Here is a 22680-nt window from a genome sequence, read left to right as displayed (position 1 = left end):
AATTTATAATTAATTGGATAATTAATTAATTTGCTAATTAATAAATTAATTAACATTCGTTTCGGCCCATAGAAGGTCCTGTGAGAGATAAAAAATAATTCAAAATATAGAAAAATCGGTGCTTTATTACTTCAATGCAGACTATTAGTTATTGTAATTGTCTCATAATCCAATGATTTTGGAATTAATTTGCTAATTAATAAATTAATCAAAAAATTCATTATTAATTAATTGTTGGTTAATTGTTGATTAATTATTCATTGATTGTTAATTAATTATTAATTAATTAATTGATTTGCAATTACATACTCCAATTAATTTGGAAAGTTTTCCGAAAAAAATTTTTAAAAATTTGATGTCAATTATATTTTTAAATTAACCTAACAAGTTTTTATGAAAAACTACAGATATATAAAACTTTCGAAATCAATTTTGACAATAAATATGCATTATATAGTACAGTACCACAAAATTAATTGGAGTATGAGACAATTATAATAACTAATAGTCTGCATTGAAGTAATAAAATACCGATTTTTCTATATTTTGAATTATTTTTTATCTCTCACAGAACCTTCTATGGGCCGAAACGAATGTTGCCCCCTAAAATTATTCCTCATAAGGCATACATCCCACTAGTTTATTTCAAAATTGGCGAGTCACACTTCCCTAGTTTCCCTTGTTAGTGAAAAACCACTTTGGTGTAAAGTGGTTTCCACCGTTTTTAGATGCATGAAAACGCAATTTAGAAATGAACATTGCTAAATAAAGCAGTTATTTTGTATTTCTTTTGACGTAATGATTGACGTGGCAGCTACTTCACACGAAGTAATGTGAAGAAATATTCTTTGTGTTACCCTATACCAGGTATGGTGAAATACCAAGAACCATGGGTAGTTTATGGTGTTTCCCTATACCACTTGGTTTTAAAATAATTGTAACCATTTTTGGGGTTATGATACTCAAAGTTTCTTTTTTTCAATGAATAAAAAATTTACATGAAAATGTGAATTGCAATGTGAAACAAATGTGATCTTAAAGTGCAAATGTGAGAAATTAGCATCTGTATTTTTATCAAGTTATTCGATGATCGCCTGATGTTTGCTTAAATTTTAGCACATTTAGTTGTATGGCACAGTTAATAAAGCATCAATTTCGTTAAAAATATTTATATTAAAAATTTAAGAATTTGTAGTGCATATTCACAAAATTAATCTCTAAAATCTCCCATAAAAAGCATTTTATTCAAACTTTCATGAAAAATCTTGAGTGCGACCCTCATTAATTGAAAATAAATTTTACTTAAAAAAAAATCAACACATACTGCCTTTGAATTTATTTTTAAAAGAGCACACAAGTAAAAAGAGAACACAAGTAAATGCTGAGATTCTTTTAACAATGTTTCGATTTTTCGTTTAAATAATATTGTAGAAAATAATAGTGCATTAAAAGTGAAGTAAACACTATAAATAAAAAAAAATAATTTCACATGAGTTTTTGTTTCTGGATAGTTAAAATTTACCCAATAACCTTAAGATAAAAATCATAAAATTTTCTTTCGACACTTTTAACATCAATTTTCTACATGATATGTTTTATGTTTTTATAATAATTAAACTAGCAGACAATTGTGATTTGTTGCAAAATAATTCAATTCATATATTTATTTTTTGAGATTCAATTTTTCCACCGAAATTCTTGCCATTTCTGTTTTTCGAACTTTTCCAGACGTTGTCGTAGGAAATTTTTCCACAAACATGATATAGCGGGGGATCTTATAATAGCTGATCTGGAAAGAAAAACAATTCATATGAAAATTTATTAAACATACACAATTTAAATTATCATGAAATAAGAAAATAGGACGTTTAAAAAGTTTAAAGTTTTTGAGTACTGAATGTAAATTTATACGTGACAAAAAAGATAATAAGTGACAATTTTAGAATAATAATATTTATAAACAGTGGTAATAATAGTAGAAAAGTTACATTTTAATGCGATTTCTCCAAAATGAATTCAATCTGGTACTACTTGATGCCGTTTATTTTTATAGAAGCGAAAAAAAAATCTAGTAAAGTGTTTACAGTATTTTGCATACCCAGAAACAGTTACACATCAATGAATTGTCCTTAATTTACAAAATCAACTAATAAATTTTTGAATATGAATGAAAAAAATATTTTTACTACTAAAAAATACTTTCTTTTGAATTTTATATTTTGGCACAAATGTAATACAGATAATTTAATAGACTTTTCAGTAACTATTACATTATTTATTATAATTAAGAAACACCAAAATATAACTTTTGCGTGTAAATAGAGCACCAGAAAAAAATATATGAAAGCGACACCGACGTCCCATCATCGCAAAGATATCTAATGCCCCAAAGTTTCACCCCAAAGTGAATTTCCAAAGCCACGTTCTTCCCTTGTTTGTGCAAGAAACTGCATGTTTCTTGGTTTAAAAATTTAAATCCAGATCCGAAAATAAAACAATTCGATAAATAATGTTAGATAAGTTTGTCCGATATACTGCACGTCAGGTCTGATGGAATCTTAAATTAGATATCTACTTTCACTTTTTTATTTAAAAGTTAGTGTCTGACCAACACTATATTAAAGAAATTCATATTCTTGGTAGAGTTTAGAAAATCTATGGGCGTTAACATATCAAATTCTCTAGAATCTACGACAATTGGTGATTAATTTTAGCTCTACTATATATAACATAGTTTATATAAATTTTGAATAAAGTAGTCAATTTAGGAAAGCTCTTAAACTTTTAAACTGTATCAGTGAGAAATATACCTTTCCCTTGCAGAAGTTACGGACCTCTTCTTCTGTAAGATTCATTCCAGGTTCAACATGAATCCAACAGCATAATTCTTCACCTAATCTTTGGTCTGGAACACCGCAAATCTACACACATGCAAAATAGTTTCAACTTCATGCAAAAAACTTTCAACATATTTATTGAGAGCAATGAATGAAAATAGATCAGTAATTAAATCTTAAAGATACGATCCTACTTTCTCTCCCCTCCCCTATTGCTTAAGACCAAAGGCTTATATGATAAAATTTTAATTGAAGTGCATTAAACATTTCATAACAATGCAATTTGAGATCAAGAAGTTTAAAAATAGCTTTGACTTTCTTTTTTAATTAAAGAAGTGTTGTTAATAGAGGCAACAATGAATTGAAAGATTTGAATAAGGCGTCTTGAAACCTTCGTAATTTTTCCTTCTAAATTGTATTTATATAAAAAAAATAGACATCTACGCGTCACGAGGATTTAGACGAATCACTAACTGATCCCTCAATTACAAGTTAATGGTAATAATAATTTAAGCTCATTTATTAAAAAAGTGATTTGGCTGCCACAAGTTTGATTTAGTGATTATAATAATTACCAAAATAAAAAATAGTAATTTATCATAATGATTCGGAAAATCAATTTTCATATTATCATCAATGTATTTATTATATATCATTTATATATGTATTATGCTTATCATCCAATTCAACCAGTTTTGCATAAAAAATGTTGAAATAAATCTTGCTCATTGGATATATTTGTTATAAATCGGAAGTAAATGTGTCCTTCAGCATTTTTTATCCAAGCGGATAGAAAAACAAAACGAAAATAAATACAAGTTAAGTTTTTTTAGTGTAGTTTTTATACTTCTCTAATTGTCTCAATTCTGATTAGATCTTAAAGATACGATCTAATAATATAATAGAGAGAAAGGAGCTTTTAAAAAGTAATTAGACAAGGATACATACGTGAACTTCAGAAATTGCTGGGTGAACACTTAAGAAGCTCTCAATTTCAGCTGTCCAAATATTTTCTCCTCCTCTTATGACCACGTCTTTTATTCTTCCTACTATTTTCATCCATCCCTTCTCATTCATAACACCAATATCTCTGAAAACAATAAAGAACAAAATTTTGCCAATGAATAGTTTACAGTTATGTATATATATATATATATATATATATATATATATATATATATATATATATATATATATATATATATATATATATATATATATATATATATATATATATATATATATATATATATATATATATATATATATATATATATATATATATATATATATATATATATATATATATATATATATATATATATATATATATATATATATATATATATATATATATATATATATATATATATATATATATATATATATATATATATATATATATATATATATATATAGCAAAATAAATAAATACAAAAAAATACGAAGAAAATTAAGAAAAACAATATGTTTCATTTATTGCGCATAAGCTGCAAGTAAATGGAACTTATAAAATAAGTTCAAAAATGAAGATAAAACAAAGGAAAATTACAGACATATGAAAAAGGGGGAAAAAGAAAATAATAAAAAAATAACAAACAGCTGGGGAAAAAAATCCGAAAAAAAAAAGGAATTTTTTTTTTTTTTTTTATAAAATCCGGAAAATAAAAGATATAATCTTTTCATCAGCCCACGCGATTATATCCGCAAAAAAGATATATATATATATATATACACTGGTTATCATAAATTAAGGAAAATTCACAAAAATCGCGATAACTCAAGAAATTACACATGGAATTTTATGAAACTTACCCACAATATACAACACATAGTAAGGTATTAAACAACATAAAAAGAAATTATCAGACATTAATAGTAGTATAGAAATTAGCACATGTATAAAATAAACAAATTGGAAGTATCGGTTTGCAATAGAAAAAGTACCTTTAATATGGAATATGATTGCCTCTAGAAGCAATACAGCACAAACAGCGATGAGTGATGCTTTCAATTATGCGGTCTATCAGTTCAATAGGAAGTGAGAGCCATTGCTCTTGTAAAGCAGTTGCAAGCGTGGCAAGGGTCTGAGGGGGCGGATTGATGGCAGATACACGCCTCCCTAGAGCATCCCAAACGTGCTCGATAGGATTCAAGTCCGGGGATCGAGCTGGCCACTCCATGCGAGTAATTGTTTCCTGTTGAAGATAATCATCAACAATGCGAGCTCTGTGTGGTCTTGCATTATCGTCCTGTAACAGGAAGCAATCACCAATTGCCCCGGCATATGGGCGCACATAAGCATCAAGGATGTTGTCTCGATAAACCTGAGCATTCACGGTTCCCCTTGGAAAGACATGGAGGTATGTGCGCCCTCCTAAGGATATGCCTCCCCAAACACAGACACTGCCTCTTCCGTATGCATCTCTTTCACGGATGTTTGATGGATGATAACGGGTCCCAGGTTCTCTCCATATCAAATAACGTCTACTGTCACTTTCTAGACTAAACCTGGACTCATCCGTAAAGAGAACAGGCCTCCATTGATCTGACGTCCAGTGGACATGTTGTCGGGCCCACTGCAAACGGTCTCTCCTATGGCGTGATGTGAGCGGCACGCAAATGGCTGGTCGTCTCGCATACAGACCACCTTCGTGGAGCCTTCTGCGCACAGTTGACGTTGACACCAACCTTCCGGTGGCTGCAGCAAGAGAGGATCTAAGATGTGTCGGAGTAGCGGTTCTATTCCTGCGTGCACTTAATGTCAAATATCGGTCATCGGCACTGGTCGTAACAGTTGGCCGTCCTTGACTGAACCTCCTAGATGCCGAATCTGTGGTTTGAAATTGCCTCCAAAGTCTATGAACCACAGATGGACTCACATTTAGCCATCTGGCCACTTCTGATTGACTCTGCCCTGCCTCTAGTCTCCCGATGGCTCTCCATCGTAGTTCTTCAGGCAAATGATGCCTAGAGGTCATTATTACGAATTGGCTATCTCAGATTTTCAATGTCGCAATCACAGTAAAATTTGTGTGCTTTCTCTCAAACTTGGACTTTTATGCTCCAGGCAGATGACGTAAGCCGAGTGCAGCGCCACTAATTTGCATATTGCAATTTTACTCAGCTACTCTTAGTGGACAACATATGCAAATTTTGCACGGTTTGGCTTACTTTTGAAAGAGTTATCGCTATTTTTGTGATTTTTCCTTAATTTATGATAACCAGTGTATATATACAACAAAATAAATAAATACAAGAAAACACGAAGAAAGTTAAGAAAAACAATAAGTTTCATTTATTGCGCATAAGCTGCAATTAAACAGAACTCATTAGATAAGTTCAAAATGAAGATAAAAAAAAGGAAAATTATAAACATATGCAAAAGGGGGGGGGAGATAATAATGAAAAAAATAACAAGCAACTGATTAAGAAAAAAAGAAAAAAGGATGAAATTTTTTTTTAAAAAAAAACGGAAAATAAAAGATATAATTTTCCGGTTTTTTTAAAAAAAATTTCATCCTTATTTTTTTTTATTTTTAAATCAGTTGTTTGTTATCTTTTTCATTATTATACCCCCCTCCCCTTTTGCATATGTCTATAATTTTCCTTTGTTTCATCTTCATTTCGATATATATATATATATATATATATATATATATATATATATATATATATATATATATATAATACAATTTAAGACAGAGATACAAAAACAATGAAAATCGAAGAAAAAGTAAGACATATAAAACAAGTTGTGACAGTGCCAAGCTGCTAATGTCTCGGCTGGAAGAATATTTAAAAAAGAATATATTAAGATGAAATGAAATAAGTCATTACCTCATAAGAGAACTAAAAGTAAACTAGAAGAAAACCCAAATCATTAACAAGAAATAACAAACTACTTATCACCCTGTAAGCCATTTTTTATATGTCAGAGTATCCACTTTAATTCCTTTTTAATAATTTTGGTTTTCTTAAGCTGCAAGTATATGGAACTCATAAAATAAGTTAAGAATATAGAGAAAACATGGAGAAAATGAAACAAAGATTAATGAAAAGAGGAGAAGAAAAATTCTTAAAATAAAATATTTTTAAAATATTTAAAAAAAAGTTTAAAAGTCGGAAAACAAAATAATGAATAAATATCAGCTCCCACGATTATAACCGCAGAAAGGATGCTTTCTAATATCGTATTAATATAGAAAACGCGAAATATATCAATACGATAGTGTGAGGAGCACTCAAAATTATTTAAGGGAAAATAAAACATATTAAGTAAAAAATATACGAAATAAAACATCTATAGCAAAAAATAGAAAATGAAATGCAAGAAAAATACGGAATAAAATTATTTTTTTAAAATTAAAATCAAGAATAAGGGAAAGGAAATTATATGCTATGTCACAGGATTTTATAGCAATAATTATTATTCTTCTTGCATAAACCTCTGAAATTGACAAGCACATAATTGCATATTCATAATGTCAAAGGCGTTCAAGAAGTTAAACGAAGGTTTATTTCTAAATATCACAAATAGGTAAGGTGACACATTTTTCTCTAAAATTAAATACATAAAACTGTATCACTTGATGAAAGGAATCGTAATAAATATATAAATCACATTTAATCGACTGAAAGCTACTATCTTTTGCAAAGAAAAAGGAAGAAAAAAAAATCGGAATTAGTTTTAAGCTTCTGATGGGTAGGTATTTTATTTACGTGGTAATAGGCCTCCATGTAAACCTGTTCCGGAATCAACGGTTACCTCCATCAAGGTGTGGAAGTATTGCTAGGAAAACAACCTGCTTCCTAACGGAGGATCCCTCCACCCTCACCCCGTAAGCAAAACCCCATTCCTCTCTGCTCCCAACAAACACCTTTCTCCTTGTCTCCCCCCACTCATGTAAATAAACAGCTAATGAAAAGTGACCCCGTCTGCTTTTATTCTTTACAGACTTATATGGTTTTGAAAAAGATTTACTTATTAAACAAGGAAAATATTTACTTGTGACGAAGTCATTAAAAAATGAATATAATTTATTATTTTGTATAATTCAAATAGATATCGGTCACTTAAAGATGTCACTTTAAAGATGGCGAAAAATTTTTTGTTAAACAAGTTTAGAGACGCTATGATGGATGAAAGATGTGCGCATGCTTCGGCTCAAAAGCCTTTGGCGCTTTTCTTGTCATACAGAGGGACCTTGCTGGCCCCTGCTACGTATCGGAGAAGCTGGACTTCTTCTCACATTATATATACTTTGGCTGCACAATGGGCTATTGGCGACGCTCTGGGAAACATCTCTGAGGATGATCCGAATACATGCCATCGCAATTATGATCCTCTACAAAATGGATTACTCCCCTGCTTTGGTAGCTCGGCGATCTGTGCGCGAAGTCGAGCACTTTACGGTAGAACAGTTTAACGAGAACCGATACCGGGCCCCCTTGGTCCCTACGAAGGTTGATCAAACTGGTCACCCACCCGCCTACTCACCGTAGCCTAGCCAGTGATGCTTGACTTTGGTGTTCTACTGGATACCGTGCCTTTACAATCATTTCACGACAGGACTTATGGGAAGTATATGTGAAAATATGGCACCTTGAAACATATACCAGGTGTTTCAAAAATGAAATTTGATTTGAAAAACTAATTAAAGGAAAACGAAAATAGAAATGTACGGTTTGCTGCGTATTTTTAGGAAATGAGTCATTTGGTTATAAAACGTTTAAGTTCCCTCTTAAGAAAATACAGCAAGCCATACCTTATTATTATTTTCTTCCGTTTTTCTTTGCTTCAATTTTCAAGTATTCAGTCTTTTGGGGCCTTTCTACTAGCACACACCCTTTTATACAATACATTTAGAGTTTCAAGTTTCACATCTATATTAAATTATTTCCTATTTTTTCCATCTTACCCTGTATGAAACCATCTTGATTTATCAATCACTTCTTCTGTTTTAACTTTGTTGTTCCAATAACCACTGAACACGTTATAGCCTCTTACGCAAATCTCCCCTCTCTCACCTTTCGAAACGATTCTACCATCATTGTCTATAATTTTCACCTAAAAGATTTCAGTACTTTAAATGAGATCTAAAAATTAATTATGAGCATATAAAATTAAAGAATATAATGTAAAAATGCATAGCTGATTAAAGCGGTGAAAACTTTCAAGTTTCGAATCCAGCATTTCCTTTCTTAACAGCAAAATTTTAAAAATCATGTGTGTTTTGAAAGATCTCGGCCAAAAGTTTTAACAGAAGCGTAAAGCCCAAGCTCCCGTGCAGATATGGCTTCTTACCATAGATTCAGATTTGGAGGCAAACGAATGTTTAATGAGCCATCTCCCAAACTAGATCATGATGAGATGAGAAACTATTCCTGCAACTACGCTGATAGTAAAGCATCTGACAACATAGATGAACTGATCAGTTGAGCGACTTCAAACAAGCTACGTTTCGAGAAGGAATACAACAGAACCAAAGATGATACCGACTACGAAAATCACATCAGAATGGGCTATAGTATAGCCCATTCTGATGTGATTGGGTGGGGAACCTTTTTACCATTAGAGGCCACATTTAAATTAGGCAGCAATAAGAGAGGCCGCATAAGCTGATTGACCTAAGAAAGTGACTTTTGTGAAATTATTATAGTTTTTCTATAGATTTAACAATTTATTGCATTATATAGAAAAAATAAAATATAATACTACAAAATTTTAAATATAATATACATATAAAATAATATAAAAATATTATAAAAAATACAATAAAAAATATTTTTTTATTCACTAAATTAGTGACTTATTTGGCTTTGTTTTTTGTTTGACAGTAATTGTATATTTGGATCAAGCTTCGTAACACACAGTTTTAATTGATCCTCTAAATGTGCATCTGTAATTTGCGTTCTTAAATTTGTTTTTATTTTTGACATGAGAGAAAATGTTGTCTCGCAACAGTAGGTACTTCCGAAGCAGGAAAGTAAACGGCGAGCATGTTCTCGAAGGCATGGATATTCAACAGCATTTTTCCAGATTTCTATGGGATCCTTTTTAGCGTTAAAAAGGGATTTGATGATACTATCTTCCCCTAAATCAATTAACTCCATTTGTAGTTCTGCAGGAGCCTCGGATATATCTATTAAATGTGGTTCAAATGCCAGTTTCATAGCAGGAGTGTGCTCGTCAAAATCAGAAAATCTTTTAGTATACTCTTCTATTAAACAATCCAAGACACCTACATATTCATCGAATATTTTATTTTCACAGTTCTGCTCATTTAACATTTTAGCTAGCTCCGGGAAGTGTTGTGCAGATATTTCCGATCGACAAAGCAATGTTTTGAAAAATGATAATTTTTTTCTAAACGCTTGGATCTTTTGCCACATTTCATAAATATACCTCGTTTCACCTTGCAGGCAATTATTTAAATTGTTTTGTTTTGTCATCATATCAGACAAAAATGCAAGGTTTCTGAGAAATACTTCATCTGATAGATCACATTCTTTTCCTTGTTCTTGATAAAAGTTTAAAATTTGTCGTCGTAAAGACAAAACTTTTATCAAAACCTGACCTGTTGATAGCCAGCGAACCTTGCAGTAGTATGGTAGGTCAACACTATACGTTTCCTCATCTAAAGAGAGCATCTGCCGAAATTCACGATGACGCATTGCATTTACGCGAATATAGTTGACAATGGCAATGGTTCTATCCAGAGTGTCTTGCAAAATGGTAGATTTTGCGCAAAGATTTTGCTGATGCAAAATGCAGTGAAATGATATCAATTTTTTCAAGTTTAAGTTTTCCTTTTTTAACAAAGCAACGAATCCTTCTTTTTTGCCTCTCATGGAAGGTGCGCCATCGGTGCAGACACTGACTAAATTACTGACATTCAATTGTAATTTATTACATACTTCTTTGAAGTTTTCGAAAATATCGGCTCCGCGAGTTCTTCCAGTTAGTGTACCCAACGCAAGTAGTTCTTCGTAACATTGAAAATCTTTAGTTATAGCACGAATAAAATATAAAACTTGTGCCGAATCTGTTTTATCAGTGCTTTCATCTAAAGCAATTGAAAAATAAACATCTTCATTTTGTATAATTGTATGAAGTTGCTCTGTTACATTTTGCGCTAATTCGTGCTGTCGATCTGTTACAGTTCTTCTTGAAAGAGGTAATTGTTTGTATTTGTCGACATTTCTTGGATCTAACATACTCACTGCTTCAACAATACATTCTTTAATTATTTCAATGTCACTAAATGGTTTGCCTCTTTTTCCAAGTATATGTGCTATTTTATACGTAACAGCAACTGCAGCGGAATTTTGATTTACAAAGGCACTAAAAGATGCCTGCTGATGATGCTTCTCATTTTTCAACTTTTGAAGTGCAGCTTTTCGTGATTCACCTTCTAAAGCGAAATATTTATGTTCTTTATGAGTCAAATAGTGTTTATTTGCATTCGCTTTTTTTAAAGTATTTAAAACTGTATTGCACAACAAACACATCATTTTATCTTTCTCAGCAGTAAAGAAAAAATCTAACTCCCATTCTACATTAAATGCTCTGTTTTCATCACCTAATTTTCTTCTCTTACTATTTGACATGATGGATAAAAAAACGAATATCAAATAATATCTTCAACAACTGTTATAAGCCGTGTAACTGTTATAAGCACGCACTGTTAACTACAGTTTGCTGAAGATCGCAACAGGGAAACGTTGAGAGATGCGAGTCAGAGAAGCCAAAGCAAGGCGTGACACTCAAATGGGAGATCTGAAACCAACAAATTTCGTAAATAGTATTTTGTAATTTTAATTTATTTTCAAATAAATATTACATAGAACATTATTCGTTTCTTTTAGATATGTAAATTGCATAAACATTGTGGAATTTTCAGTAAAGAAATTTGTGGAATTTTCAGTCTTTGGCGGGATTTTTCGCGCAACTGTCATGGCGTTGATGTACAATAGTTGTTTTTTGAAACGAACTCTACCATTTTGTACTAGGTGGCAAAGGGCCGCACAAGAACCTCGCGGAGGCCGCATGCGGCCTCGAGGCCGCAGGTTCCCCACCTCTGGGCTATACGGTCGAACGATACCTGATGATCAAGGAGGAACGGACTGCTAAAGAATCAACTATGCCAGAGATAGCTGAAAAGACTAACACTACTACAGAGTTAGAGACCAGTAGAACAGATGGAAACCCAAGCCCCAATTACAACATCAACACCCAATATAATGCCTGAGGAACAACATCAGAGCTCCATAGAAATGGAAACTACAGTAACTCCGGCTGCCAATGAAAAGAAGAAGAAGAGAAAGAAAATCAAAACTTGTGTCAACCCGACGATGCAAATCGATTCAGAATCCGACGGCGAAACCAACCGCCCAGTTCCAGTCTCAGCTCCCGCAACCCCTGCGGATCCAGCACCGGCGGAGAAAGAGGAGAAACCGAAGCTTCGGCGACGGTGGACTCTCCCACTCCAATTACATCTTCTATCGACTCTTCAACGAGTAGAAAGCTGAAGACCCTTATTAGAGGATTAGATATAGACACCGATTCCCAGGAGTTGGAAAAATATCTCAAAAACTTTGGACTTTTACCACAGAAGATAGTTCAACTTAAAAGAAGGAGTGGTCAGGAGCTTAGGCCCATCCCACTTTTTCTGATCATCCAATCAGACAACAGCACCACCAGAAATATTTTTAACCTCAGCTCAGTTTTAGAAAAGCCAGTGAGAGTAGAACGCTTCCGAGGAGGAAGATTCCAGATTCAGTGCTACCGATGTCAAAAATTTGGACATACGCAACGAAACTGCCCTGCAACCAATCCTGGCTGCATGATATGCGCCGGTCGCCATCTCTCGTACCAGTGTACGAAGCCTACAACTACTCCGGCCACTTGTGCCAACTGTAATGGTGAGCACCTAGCTTGTTTTACGGCCTGCTGTGCAAGACCCAGGAAAGCACCGAAAGCAAGAAAAGCTCGTCCCGTGAAAGCCACCGACACTGACAGCAGATTTCTGCAACTCTTCAAGGAGATGAAAGAACTTTTGAAGGACGAGGAGCTTATTAAGCTTCTTCGTTCTCTACTTCCAGAGTCCCAAAACTGATTTTGGACTCACATTCACTCAGGATTTTTTCTATCCTGACCTCACAGCTCACCGCTGTGAATCACCTTTTTATCCCAATTCTTATAGGTACATGACGAACAGTTTATGACCTATTAGATTCGACGAATCAGTTAGTTGCACTTCGCGCCAAATACTGAGATCCCACCAATATCAATCATCAAGCATCTCTGATGCTCTTTTCTATTTCTTCTGTCCCAGTGTACGTTTCTACTGTGTAACTCTCTGCGTAATGATCTAATAAACATGCCATTCTCCGATCCACTGATCTCTGAATTACATCACAACAACAAATAGTTTATCATTAAACATAGTAAAGCTTTTTTTACTTGCAACGAAAACCAGGTATATATATGAAATGATTTTGCTACTGCGTTTTTTCTTTTTTCGTCCTACTTTTAGCCTTGCTTCTGAGGCTTCAAAAGCGCTGAAGAGAATGCTTTCAGGTGGAATGCTTCTAATTTTTATTTTCAATTCAAATTGTTTCAGATTCCACCTCATAGAGTAAAAGGCCACTATTGGCCCTACTAATTTTATACGCAATATCAACGTAAATCTGGGCTCGCCGTCCAAATCACGCCTTAAGCATGTAATTTGTATCAGGCCCAGAATCCCCCCTCTAATTCGCAATATAAGACGATTAGCAGTTTTATTGGTAATATTTTTAACAATCCAAATAAAATCCTCATTGTACTTTATTAAAATTTCGAGTTTTTATTGTCAATGTTAATTTTTTATTTTACACAAAGAATATGCACTCCATAGTACTGTAATAAGGATTTGTCCCGGTGTGTACACACGTCAAATGTTCTTAGCTGGTTATAACAGAGTCTCTGCTTTGTGATAAATTGCAAAATAATTTAATAGTCGTTACCAATAGAAAATATCAAATGCAGCTCGATTTAAAGTAAAGAAAGCAAAATGATTTATAGAAAAAGAAATCCAAAAATATTATCGGGTATCACCAAAGCTATTGTATGACTTTCGATATTCACTAATGTTTGTCTTTTACAATAGCTATTGACAATTATTTTTTTGCTTTTGTGCTTTTTTATTCGGAATACAAGCAAGTATTTTTTGCGAAGAAATTTTGACTATAGTCAAATCCATTTTGCTTTAAATTATCACAATCCATTGCATAAATATTTTTTATTGAAGGTTTTGCAAAGACCTTACCTCGAGTTCTCCGACAGATTCCATAAAACCACTTGACATAGTTTCTAAGTCGGCATATGCCTTTGTCGAACACACCGTAGAGCTGGTTTCGGTCATACCATAGCAAACCTGAAAAATAGATCCTCATTGCACATATTTTTATGTAATTTTAATATTTAGGATTGCTATAAACATACATATATTTTTTAAATCTTTGTAAAACACTAAAGAAAAAATAATAAAAGGAGAATGGAAGTATATTTTAAGCTTTATTTAAATTTCGAAAAGAGGAGATAATTATCGGATGTCAATATGGGCCTTATGGGGCTGGCCTAGAAGAAGCGCCCTGGCATGTTGAGTAAGAATGTTATCTTCTTACATGTAATTCCATGCAGGTCCCTTAATGTAAGCAAAATTCAAACATTTTTTACAAGCCACCAAGCAGAAAATCTGAAGGAGCCACCCTTTATACAATCCGGAAACCAGAGACTATCTTCGGTTTTCTAAATTGAAATAAAGCTTACCCGAAACAGGATTCAACTAACAGGGAAAATAGCTGTTAAGAAATGGCTCAATCGATAAGGAATCCTACTAAAATTGGTTGAGCTAATTGATTCTATTTTTCGATAACTAAGCAAAGTAAATGGCGATTCCATTTTGCATCTTTTGTGTGCGTTTAATAAAAAAAATTTTAAAACATTAATCTTTTTTAAAGATTCATTCTCATAAGTGAACCAAAAGTAAAAACAATCATTAATTATGACGTTACATTATCCTGCTCAGTCCAAAGGAGGGATTCAAATTCAATTTTTTAAAATTTAATTTATTAACCTAAAACTCAAATGCCTTCATCGTTCTTTAGGTAATTTTAATAGGCAACACGCACGCGGAAAAAAAAGAGTCAAATTCCAATACTTTTTCATTTGGATGCTCAGAAGTGATGTGCGCATGCTAATGCAAAAATATGAGAATCTTGCCTCTCGTATGTTTCTCGATGAAGTGTGTGGCTTGTCTTCCGACTGATTGGGGAGATCTTTCCGTTTCGTAAACTATCAATACACGACCGATCAGGGAGATATCCTCATTTGGTTATAATTAGTTGAAGCTGTTAAAAAATGCGTGGTGGCTAGCTTATACTCAGGTGTCGTTTGCTCGGTCGGCAAAATTGTTAAGCTTCATCGTTGAGCTTCAGTAGGATTTATTTTTCTCTTTTGTGTCTGCTTACCTTTAAAAATACTCTATAAGAGTTAGATAATGTTCTTATAAGTTCTTCTCATTGGTATTTTATTATACGCTTAATAATATGTATGATTTATTTTACTTAATTTTATACAAAGATTCTAAAAGTAATATTAAGAGTATTCTTTACTATAAGCACGAGTGATATTTTTCAGGAAGTTTTTATTTTTGAATTTTGTATAGTAAAGCTAGATTAATTAAAAAATGTAGTTTGAATAGTTGTTCTTCTGTAAATATTTTATATCTATGATTTTCGAACTTTTGCAATCTGAAGGACTATCTGAATTTTGATTGGCTCTATTTAGAAATTTCTGAATGAATTTCAGAACGCGTTCTGAAATATAGCTACTTTTATTACTTATAATTGTTATAAAATGATTTATTTTTTCAAGAAATTTTGGGAAGCCAAATTGTGTTCAAAATAATATTTAATGAACATATGGGTCAGTTCCCCGACTGGACTCGTTCGAGACTATTCCGACGATGTTGTTCGAAAACAGACTGAAAAGTTTAATCGGTTTTCATCTAAAAAAATGCCATCTTAATGACGTCAAGTAAAAATCAAGCACTATTTTTAAGCTTGGTATTTTCAAAAGGCATATTTTCCTTATCGTTTTCTTTTTGAGAATTCCACAGCACGAATTTCGAAATCATTTGCAAAATGTTTTTTTTTCTTTGCAAAAAGAAAACTAATCAGCATCAAAAATTTTATTTGCGATCGCAACACCCTCTAGCGAGAGCTTGAAAATATCAGGTATTCATTTATTAAGTTTTCACTTAGTTCCATCAGAATCATTGGCAGAGTCAGACACCATTTTCTAAGCAGCAAAATAAGAAGCTAAATTTCCCTAAGAAAGAGAATGAAGAACTTGAAAAAACTCACTCTCCAGAACACTGGTAAATCTTTCAGAATGACTTCCAATTTCGGGATCGCCTACTGTTACAGATGTGTGTATTACGGTAAAATACATTTTTTTTGTCTTCAATTCATTACAAATTAAAGGGAAGTCAACATTTTTCACTTTATTCCAATAAATAAATATGCTCTCATAACGTTCAGAACTGCAGTAGTCATAGAATATTCTTCTTCTTTATAGAATAGTATATATTTCTATATCTACATGATTCGGAAAACAACAATAAAGAATCATCCGAATTACTTGAAATAGTATCATTTGTGCTGATTATAAATAAATTTGTTATCATTTTCTTGGTAAGTATTTTTTAGTTTTGAAATAATAATTTCAACCAGAATTCAGCTATTCTGGTTTTAAGCTACATATTAAAATTCATATCGAGATCTTTCAATTTTGCTGTGTGGTATGTTATCTAAAAGTAATAAAGGGATAATCTATGTATATATTATTTGAAAATAAAATTTTCAAGCGAAGAACATATCATTTTGGAATTCTCCGGATTTATAAAGCAAATAAGTGTTATGATTTTTATAATAACAAATTTGCTTGTAAATAAATTTTTTTCTATTTTGATGATAGTTCTCTACAGAATGGTTTTTTTACGTCTGTTTAAACTCTATAAGACTAAAAAAAAGAAACAATATGAGAGTTTTCTATTTCAATATAAGGAATTTTTAGAATCGTTCTTTTATCTTAAGAATTCTTTATAATTGTTGTCAAAATATTTTTTTTCTGAAAAATTAAATGGTATAACATTATGTGTGTTTATGCATATTCTAATATTTGAAGCAGTATGATTCAGAAAAGTATGGAATAAAAATTCAACTAGAATTCAGCTATTCTGTTTCTAAGAAGAATATTGAAATTCATATCGAGATCTTGCAATTATAAAATTTTATTGTATGGTATGTCATCTTAAAGTAATGAAGGGAAGTAATGAAGTGGAGAATAAAGTTTTCAAACGAAGAACATATTTTGGAATTCTCCGAATTTATAAAGCAGGTAAGTGCTATAATTTATAAATAAAAATTTTTACTTGTAAATAATTCTTTTTCGTATTTGATAATAATTTTCTATAGAATGGTTTTCTACGTCCGATTATTAATAAAAAAACAAAAAACATGAAAGTTTATTATTTCAACTTGAGGAATTTTCAAAATCTTTTTTTATTTCGTAAGCATTCTTTATTTTACGTTTTTTAGTTTCTGAATAATGATTTTTATTGAAACTTAAAACCTTTTTGATATAAATTGTTGTCAAAAAACTTTTTTTGCAAAATTAGATTACATAAAATTATGAGGCTTATGTATACTTTTTGTTTATTTTAATGTTTGAAGAAATATGATTCTTAAAATTATGGAATGTAAAGTTTAAATAGGCCATTCATGTTATATCATTAAATTTAGTAAAATTATTTCTCAGGCATTAGGTTTTAACTCTAATAAGAAGATACATATTTCTTTCAGTTTATTTACAAATATTTTCCGATGTGTTTTGGATGTTCCTTCTCTAAAAAAAGAGATACCATTTTGTTTTCGCTTGCATAAGAAATAATATCAAACATTTTACTTTTTTAAATTTAATAAGCCACAATAAAGAAGGATTATTACAATGCTACCAGCTGCATTAAACACGCCTCCAGAGAAATTGAATGACTGTTCATATAGAAATCGCAGACTCATACAACAACGTCCCCTATAGTTCGTTGCAATCGCGAATTGAAGTATGCGAGTTTACCTCTAAATATTAACATTTTGAAAGAAAATATGAGGATTTGATCTGAATATGAAAAATTGTAATACATAAAATTTCTCATTCAACTTACAACCACTGATGGAATTTTCAAGTCATTGTATAATTCTTTAAAAAGTCCATCTTGTAAGGAAGAACCCGCCATACAGACTAAAAAAAATAATAATATAAATATTTTGTAAATGGATGGTAAATGGTCTAATTTTTCTTATAAACACAATAACAATAATTATATTTTTCTCTCCTGAAAAAAATTTATTCATTTCTATATCCCCTTGCAAATTAAAAAATGTTTATTGTGTTATAATATTTAAGTAATCATCAGCGACTTCATATAGTTCCGTTTTATTTCGTTATCGAATTATACAACTTTGATACCAAAAACAATATAAAAGCTTTTTAAATGTTAAACACGTCAAAAATTTAATTTGTGATATCTTTTATGTGCTATATAAAGAATTTTCACTTTTGATTCGCTGTTGAAGAAAATCGTCTGCAAAACAACAATATTTTCATCGGTTTCTTTAAATGAGAGATGGCGATGTTGATATGCGTTTCCGCTTGGAGATTGGTATCCATTTGGCGTGCACTTAAATGCAAACAGAATAACGGTTCTATCAGGAATAGTTTCTAACGAATGGTTTCTAATGGAACAGAATAATCTCCATAAGGATAATGGTTTTTTCTTAACTTGCAACAAAGTAGAATTGTTTTTTATTCGAAAAGGTTCCAAACTACTAACTTTATTCGCAAGAAAAAGAACAGAAAAAAAAATATTTCTAGAGGGTTGTACCATTTTTATTAAAGAAAAAACCTTGCAGATTGTAATTGCGCTAAAATACTAAAAAGTTGTTGCAAGAATACAACATCATTATTCGTATACTTTTTTAGGAAATTTTGTACTTTTGTTGAATCAGTTTTCCACATAAGATCTAAGGATACAAATTCAATTCTCCCGCAGGTGCAGATTTGATTATTCGATTAATATATTACTAGATTGATGTAATACCTTCCTTTATAGGTAAATAACTTCAGTGGTAGGATCAAGGCATTTAAAAAAATTTTTATGTACTTTAGTTTTGCTTCAGAAGTATAGAAATTTAGTAGTAAAGGACATTGATTTTTAGTATAAGATTTTTCTTTATGATACTGTCAATACTGGTACAATATATGTTACGGCGAATGACCGAAATAGGTGATTGTTGACTTTCACCGGTGAATGTCGACAAACACCAAATACGTAGGTGAAAGATCGAATATTTCATTACATTCTTGTACATTCGGACCCTCACCGGTGTATGTCAACAATCACATAGTCGCTTTGGTGAATGTCTGAAATATTTGTTATATCCAATTTTATGTTAATTTATTCGTTGATATTATTATATTTATTCGATATATTTATATTTATTCTGTATTTTAATACTTACTGACGATAGATTAGAAGAAACATCAGTGTTTGGAGTATCAGACAAATATAGACCGGGCAATGGCACTTGACCTTAAAAAACATCAGTGTAGTGTATACCGGGCAAATGTATACCGGGCAGTGGCAGTTAACCTTAAAAAAACATCAGTGTAGGGTATACCGAGCCACTTAAGTTTAAGTGCCACTGCCCGGTATACATTTGCCGGTATACCCTACACTGATGTTTCTTCAAGGTCAAGTGTCATTGCCCGGTACATATTTGCCCGATAATTGGTGTATACCGGACAGTGGCACTTAACCTTAAAAGAACATCAGTGTAGGGTATACCGAGTAAATGTATACCGGGAAAATGTAAATGTATGGCCCGATACTCCAAACACTGATGTTTCTTCTGATCTATCGTTAGTAAGTATTAAAATATCGAATAAATGTAATTATATCCACGAATAAATTCATATCAAATCGAATGTAATAAATATTTCGGACATTCACCAAAGCGACTATGTGATTGTTGACATTCACCGGTGAGAGTCAGAAATAAGGGTATTTAGCAAATATTTCGGACATACACCAAGCGACTACGTGAATGTTGACATTCACCGGTGAATGTCGACATTTTCGAGACTTCGGTCATTCACCGTAACATATACAAACAACATTTATAAAATTATAATTTAAGTTTTATTGTTAAATTTTATTTCATAATTAAATACCAAAAATACCCAATTACTTAATTAAATTAAAGATGTGAAGTAAGCAAAGAAATTCAGTACTTTTCCTTGAAAAGAAAGTTATCTTAAAAACATTTTCATAGGTAGTTACTGCCTGACATGTATAAGTGGTGGTATTGCATGTACTTTGTAAGCGACAATTTGTAAAGGTTATATGTCCGCAAAGTTTACACACAACTTGCAAAATAATTTCGTACTTTATCGTATTATCAAAAATTTCGTACTTTATCACCGAAAAAAAGTTATCTTAAGGATTCTCAAGGCAGTTACTGCCTAAAATATATCGGTGGTGCTATTGTATGTACTTTGTAAATTACAACTTACAAAGATCACGTACTTATGTGGTTACATTTTGTCAAGAATAAATACCGCAAAGAATTGAGGGAAGTAGTAGTAATTGTGTTTCAATGTTTCATTTTATTTTCTTTGATTTACTAATAAACAAAATTAAGCATTTATTCCAAAAACCTTTATTTAAAAGATATATGTTTTATTTTAAGAATATAGTACTATAGTCTAACACAGTGTTTCCCAAACTTATGACCTTTGTGTACCCTTCTTAAATTTTTCGTAGCGCTGTGTACCACTAATAAAAAAATGAATATATTTTTTACTGTAAAAAAAGTGCACAAAAGTTAAAAATCGCAACTGGCTGTTGACACCACTAATTATTAACTGTTAACTCGGCAAAAAATAGCCAATAGAAAAATACGTAATCGTAAATTTTCATGACTAGCTTTGTTTTTAAATAAAAAATTTTGAAATTTTCGTTTGTTGCAAGATATTTCGCATAAGAACGCGTACCCCCGCTAAACTGCTCTTGTACCCCTGGGGGTACGCGTACCACACTTTGGGAAACACTGGTCTAACATAATTCATAAATTATTTTGCTTTTAAAAATAAATTCGAATTTGTATAATTTATGTATACATTTTACATAACTTAAGAAATTAATTAAATAAAAATTTACCTGTTTTAAGTGAACTAATGTCTGTCTGAAGTAGTTTGTAATTCTTAATAATGTCAATCATCATCGTTGGAGTTCCATGTATACTATTGCATCTTTGAAAATAGAAGCAAAGCAAATTCTTTACTATTTATAAGTATGTCATATTTTTAAAGCCATATACTATATACATAAAAGAGCCATTACATTATGACCACCCTCCATCTATAACAATGGGCTCGCCCAGGTTTTCATGATTTCTCGGCCAGGAACAATGTCTTCAAGGGGCACATTATGATCCATAATCCTCATAAAACAATCCCTGACATCTGTAAACTACTTGAACATAGTTGCAGACCAGGTTCACCCATTCATGGCAACAGTTTTTCCTGCTGGAGATGGTGTTTACCAACAGGATAAAGCACGATGTCATAACGGTCGAATCATCATGGATTGGTTCGAGGAACATTCCAGTGTCTTGGCCCCCAAATTCACCTGATCTTAATGCAATAGAGCATTTGTGGTCCTACTTAGAAGACCATATTCGTGCTGCCACGCTACCCCCTCGCAATGTGAGGGAATTGGTGAGCGCTTGGTACCAGATACCTCAAACTACCTATCAGCACCTTGAGGAATCAATGCCACGGCGGGTGCTAGCAGTTTTGAGGGCTAAAGGTGATCCTACATGTTATTAGCAGGGTGGTCATAATGTAACGGCTCATCGGTATATATATATATATATATATATATATATATATATATATATATATATATATATATATATATATATATATATATATATATATATATATATATATATATATATATATATATATATATATATATATATATATATATATATATAATCTTCAAACTCCCCGATGCCAAGCGAGTGGCTTCTAGAGTCGTTTGTTGACTAATTGTTGCCAAGATCACTTGATTTGTATATCCACCCGAAAGATGCTCAGTCACTTATTTTCTTCATCTACTGAGATCTTTGGAATTAGAACATTTAACAACATAAATAAATTTTATAAAATTAAATAAGATTATAATAGCAACTTTCCCTGAAAAATCTCGAATTTTTTTCTGTGAAAAAATGTCATTTATGAGCTTCATCCATTCAATTCTTAGAGTATTTCTGGAGTTATGAGGAACATACACTTTTTCCCTTGATTATTATGGATCGGGCAAAAATTAAAGCATGTCTGCTAAAATTACCCTGATCAGTAACATGAGATCAAATGAGAAAATGTGTCGATTAAAAGAGAGTTCGAAAATTATCTTCAAAAAAAATAAATTTTGAGTGGGACTTTTTAAAATAGGCTTAGTAAAATTTTAATTTTAAGAGCATCACACAGATATTGCGAAAATGGACTAGCTAAAAATATAGTGTCCCTGTGATTATATTCATACAAATAAGAATTGAGTTGTTTCTCTGATTTAACAACATATGTAGTTAAAGTTCTTGTATATGCAAACTAGCTTTTATACTAGCAATATTGAAAATGTCAATCGACATCAAAACGGAGGAA

At 31.7% G+C, this 22680-nt stretch overlaps 1 protein-coding gene across 1 annotated transcript in view; it reads right to left on the bottom strand.

Annotated features, from left to right (window-relative positions):
• Window positions 1-1321: 1321 nt before the first annotated feature.
• LOC107448233 (medium-chain acyl-CoA ligase ACSF2, mitochondrial) overlaps window positions 1322-22680 on the bottom strand; it is a 36436-nt gene continuing 15077 nt past the window's right edge. Inside the window, exons 10-16 of the mRNA XM_043042754.3 lie at window positions 21170-21261; window positions 18113-18189; window positions 14153-14260; window positions 8759-8907; window positions 3786-3927; window positions 2811-2921; window positions 1322-1789 (exon numbers count right to left, since the gene is read on the bottom strand). Of these exons, the coding sequence (XP_042898688.2) occupies window positions 1664-1789; window positions 2811-2921; window positions 3786-3927; window positions 8759-8907; window positions 14153-14260; window positions 18113-18189; window positions 21170-21261 (805 nt within the window). The 3' untranslated portion in view covers window positions 1322-1663. The remainder of the gene's footprint in view (window positions 1790-2810; window positions 2922-3785; window positions 3928-8758; window positions 8908-14152; window positions 14261-18112; window positions 18190-21169; window positions 21262-22680) is intronic.

The sequence above is a fragment of the Parasteatoda tepidariorum genome, chromosome 1, assembly GCF_982258835.1.
Source record: "Parasteatoda tepidariorum strain Cologne lab strain chromosome 1, Ptep-v5.0, whole genome shotgun sequence".
Lineage (NCBI taxonomy): Eukaryota > Metazoa > Arthropoda > Arachnida > Araneae > Theridiidae > Parasteatoda > Parasteatoda tepidariorum.
The sequence above is the reverse complement of the archived record's forward strand: the minus strand, read 5'-3'. Positions and strand labels throughout refer to the sequence as shown.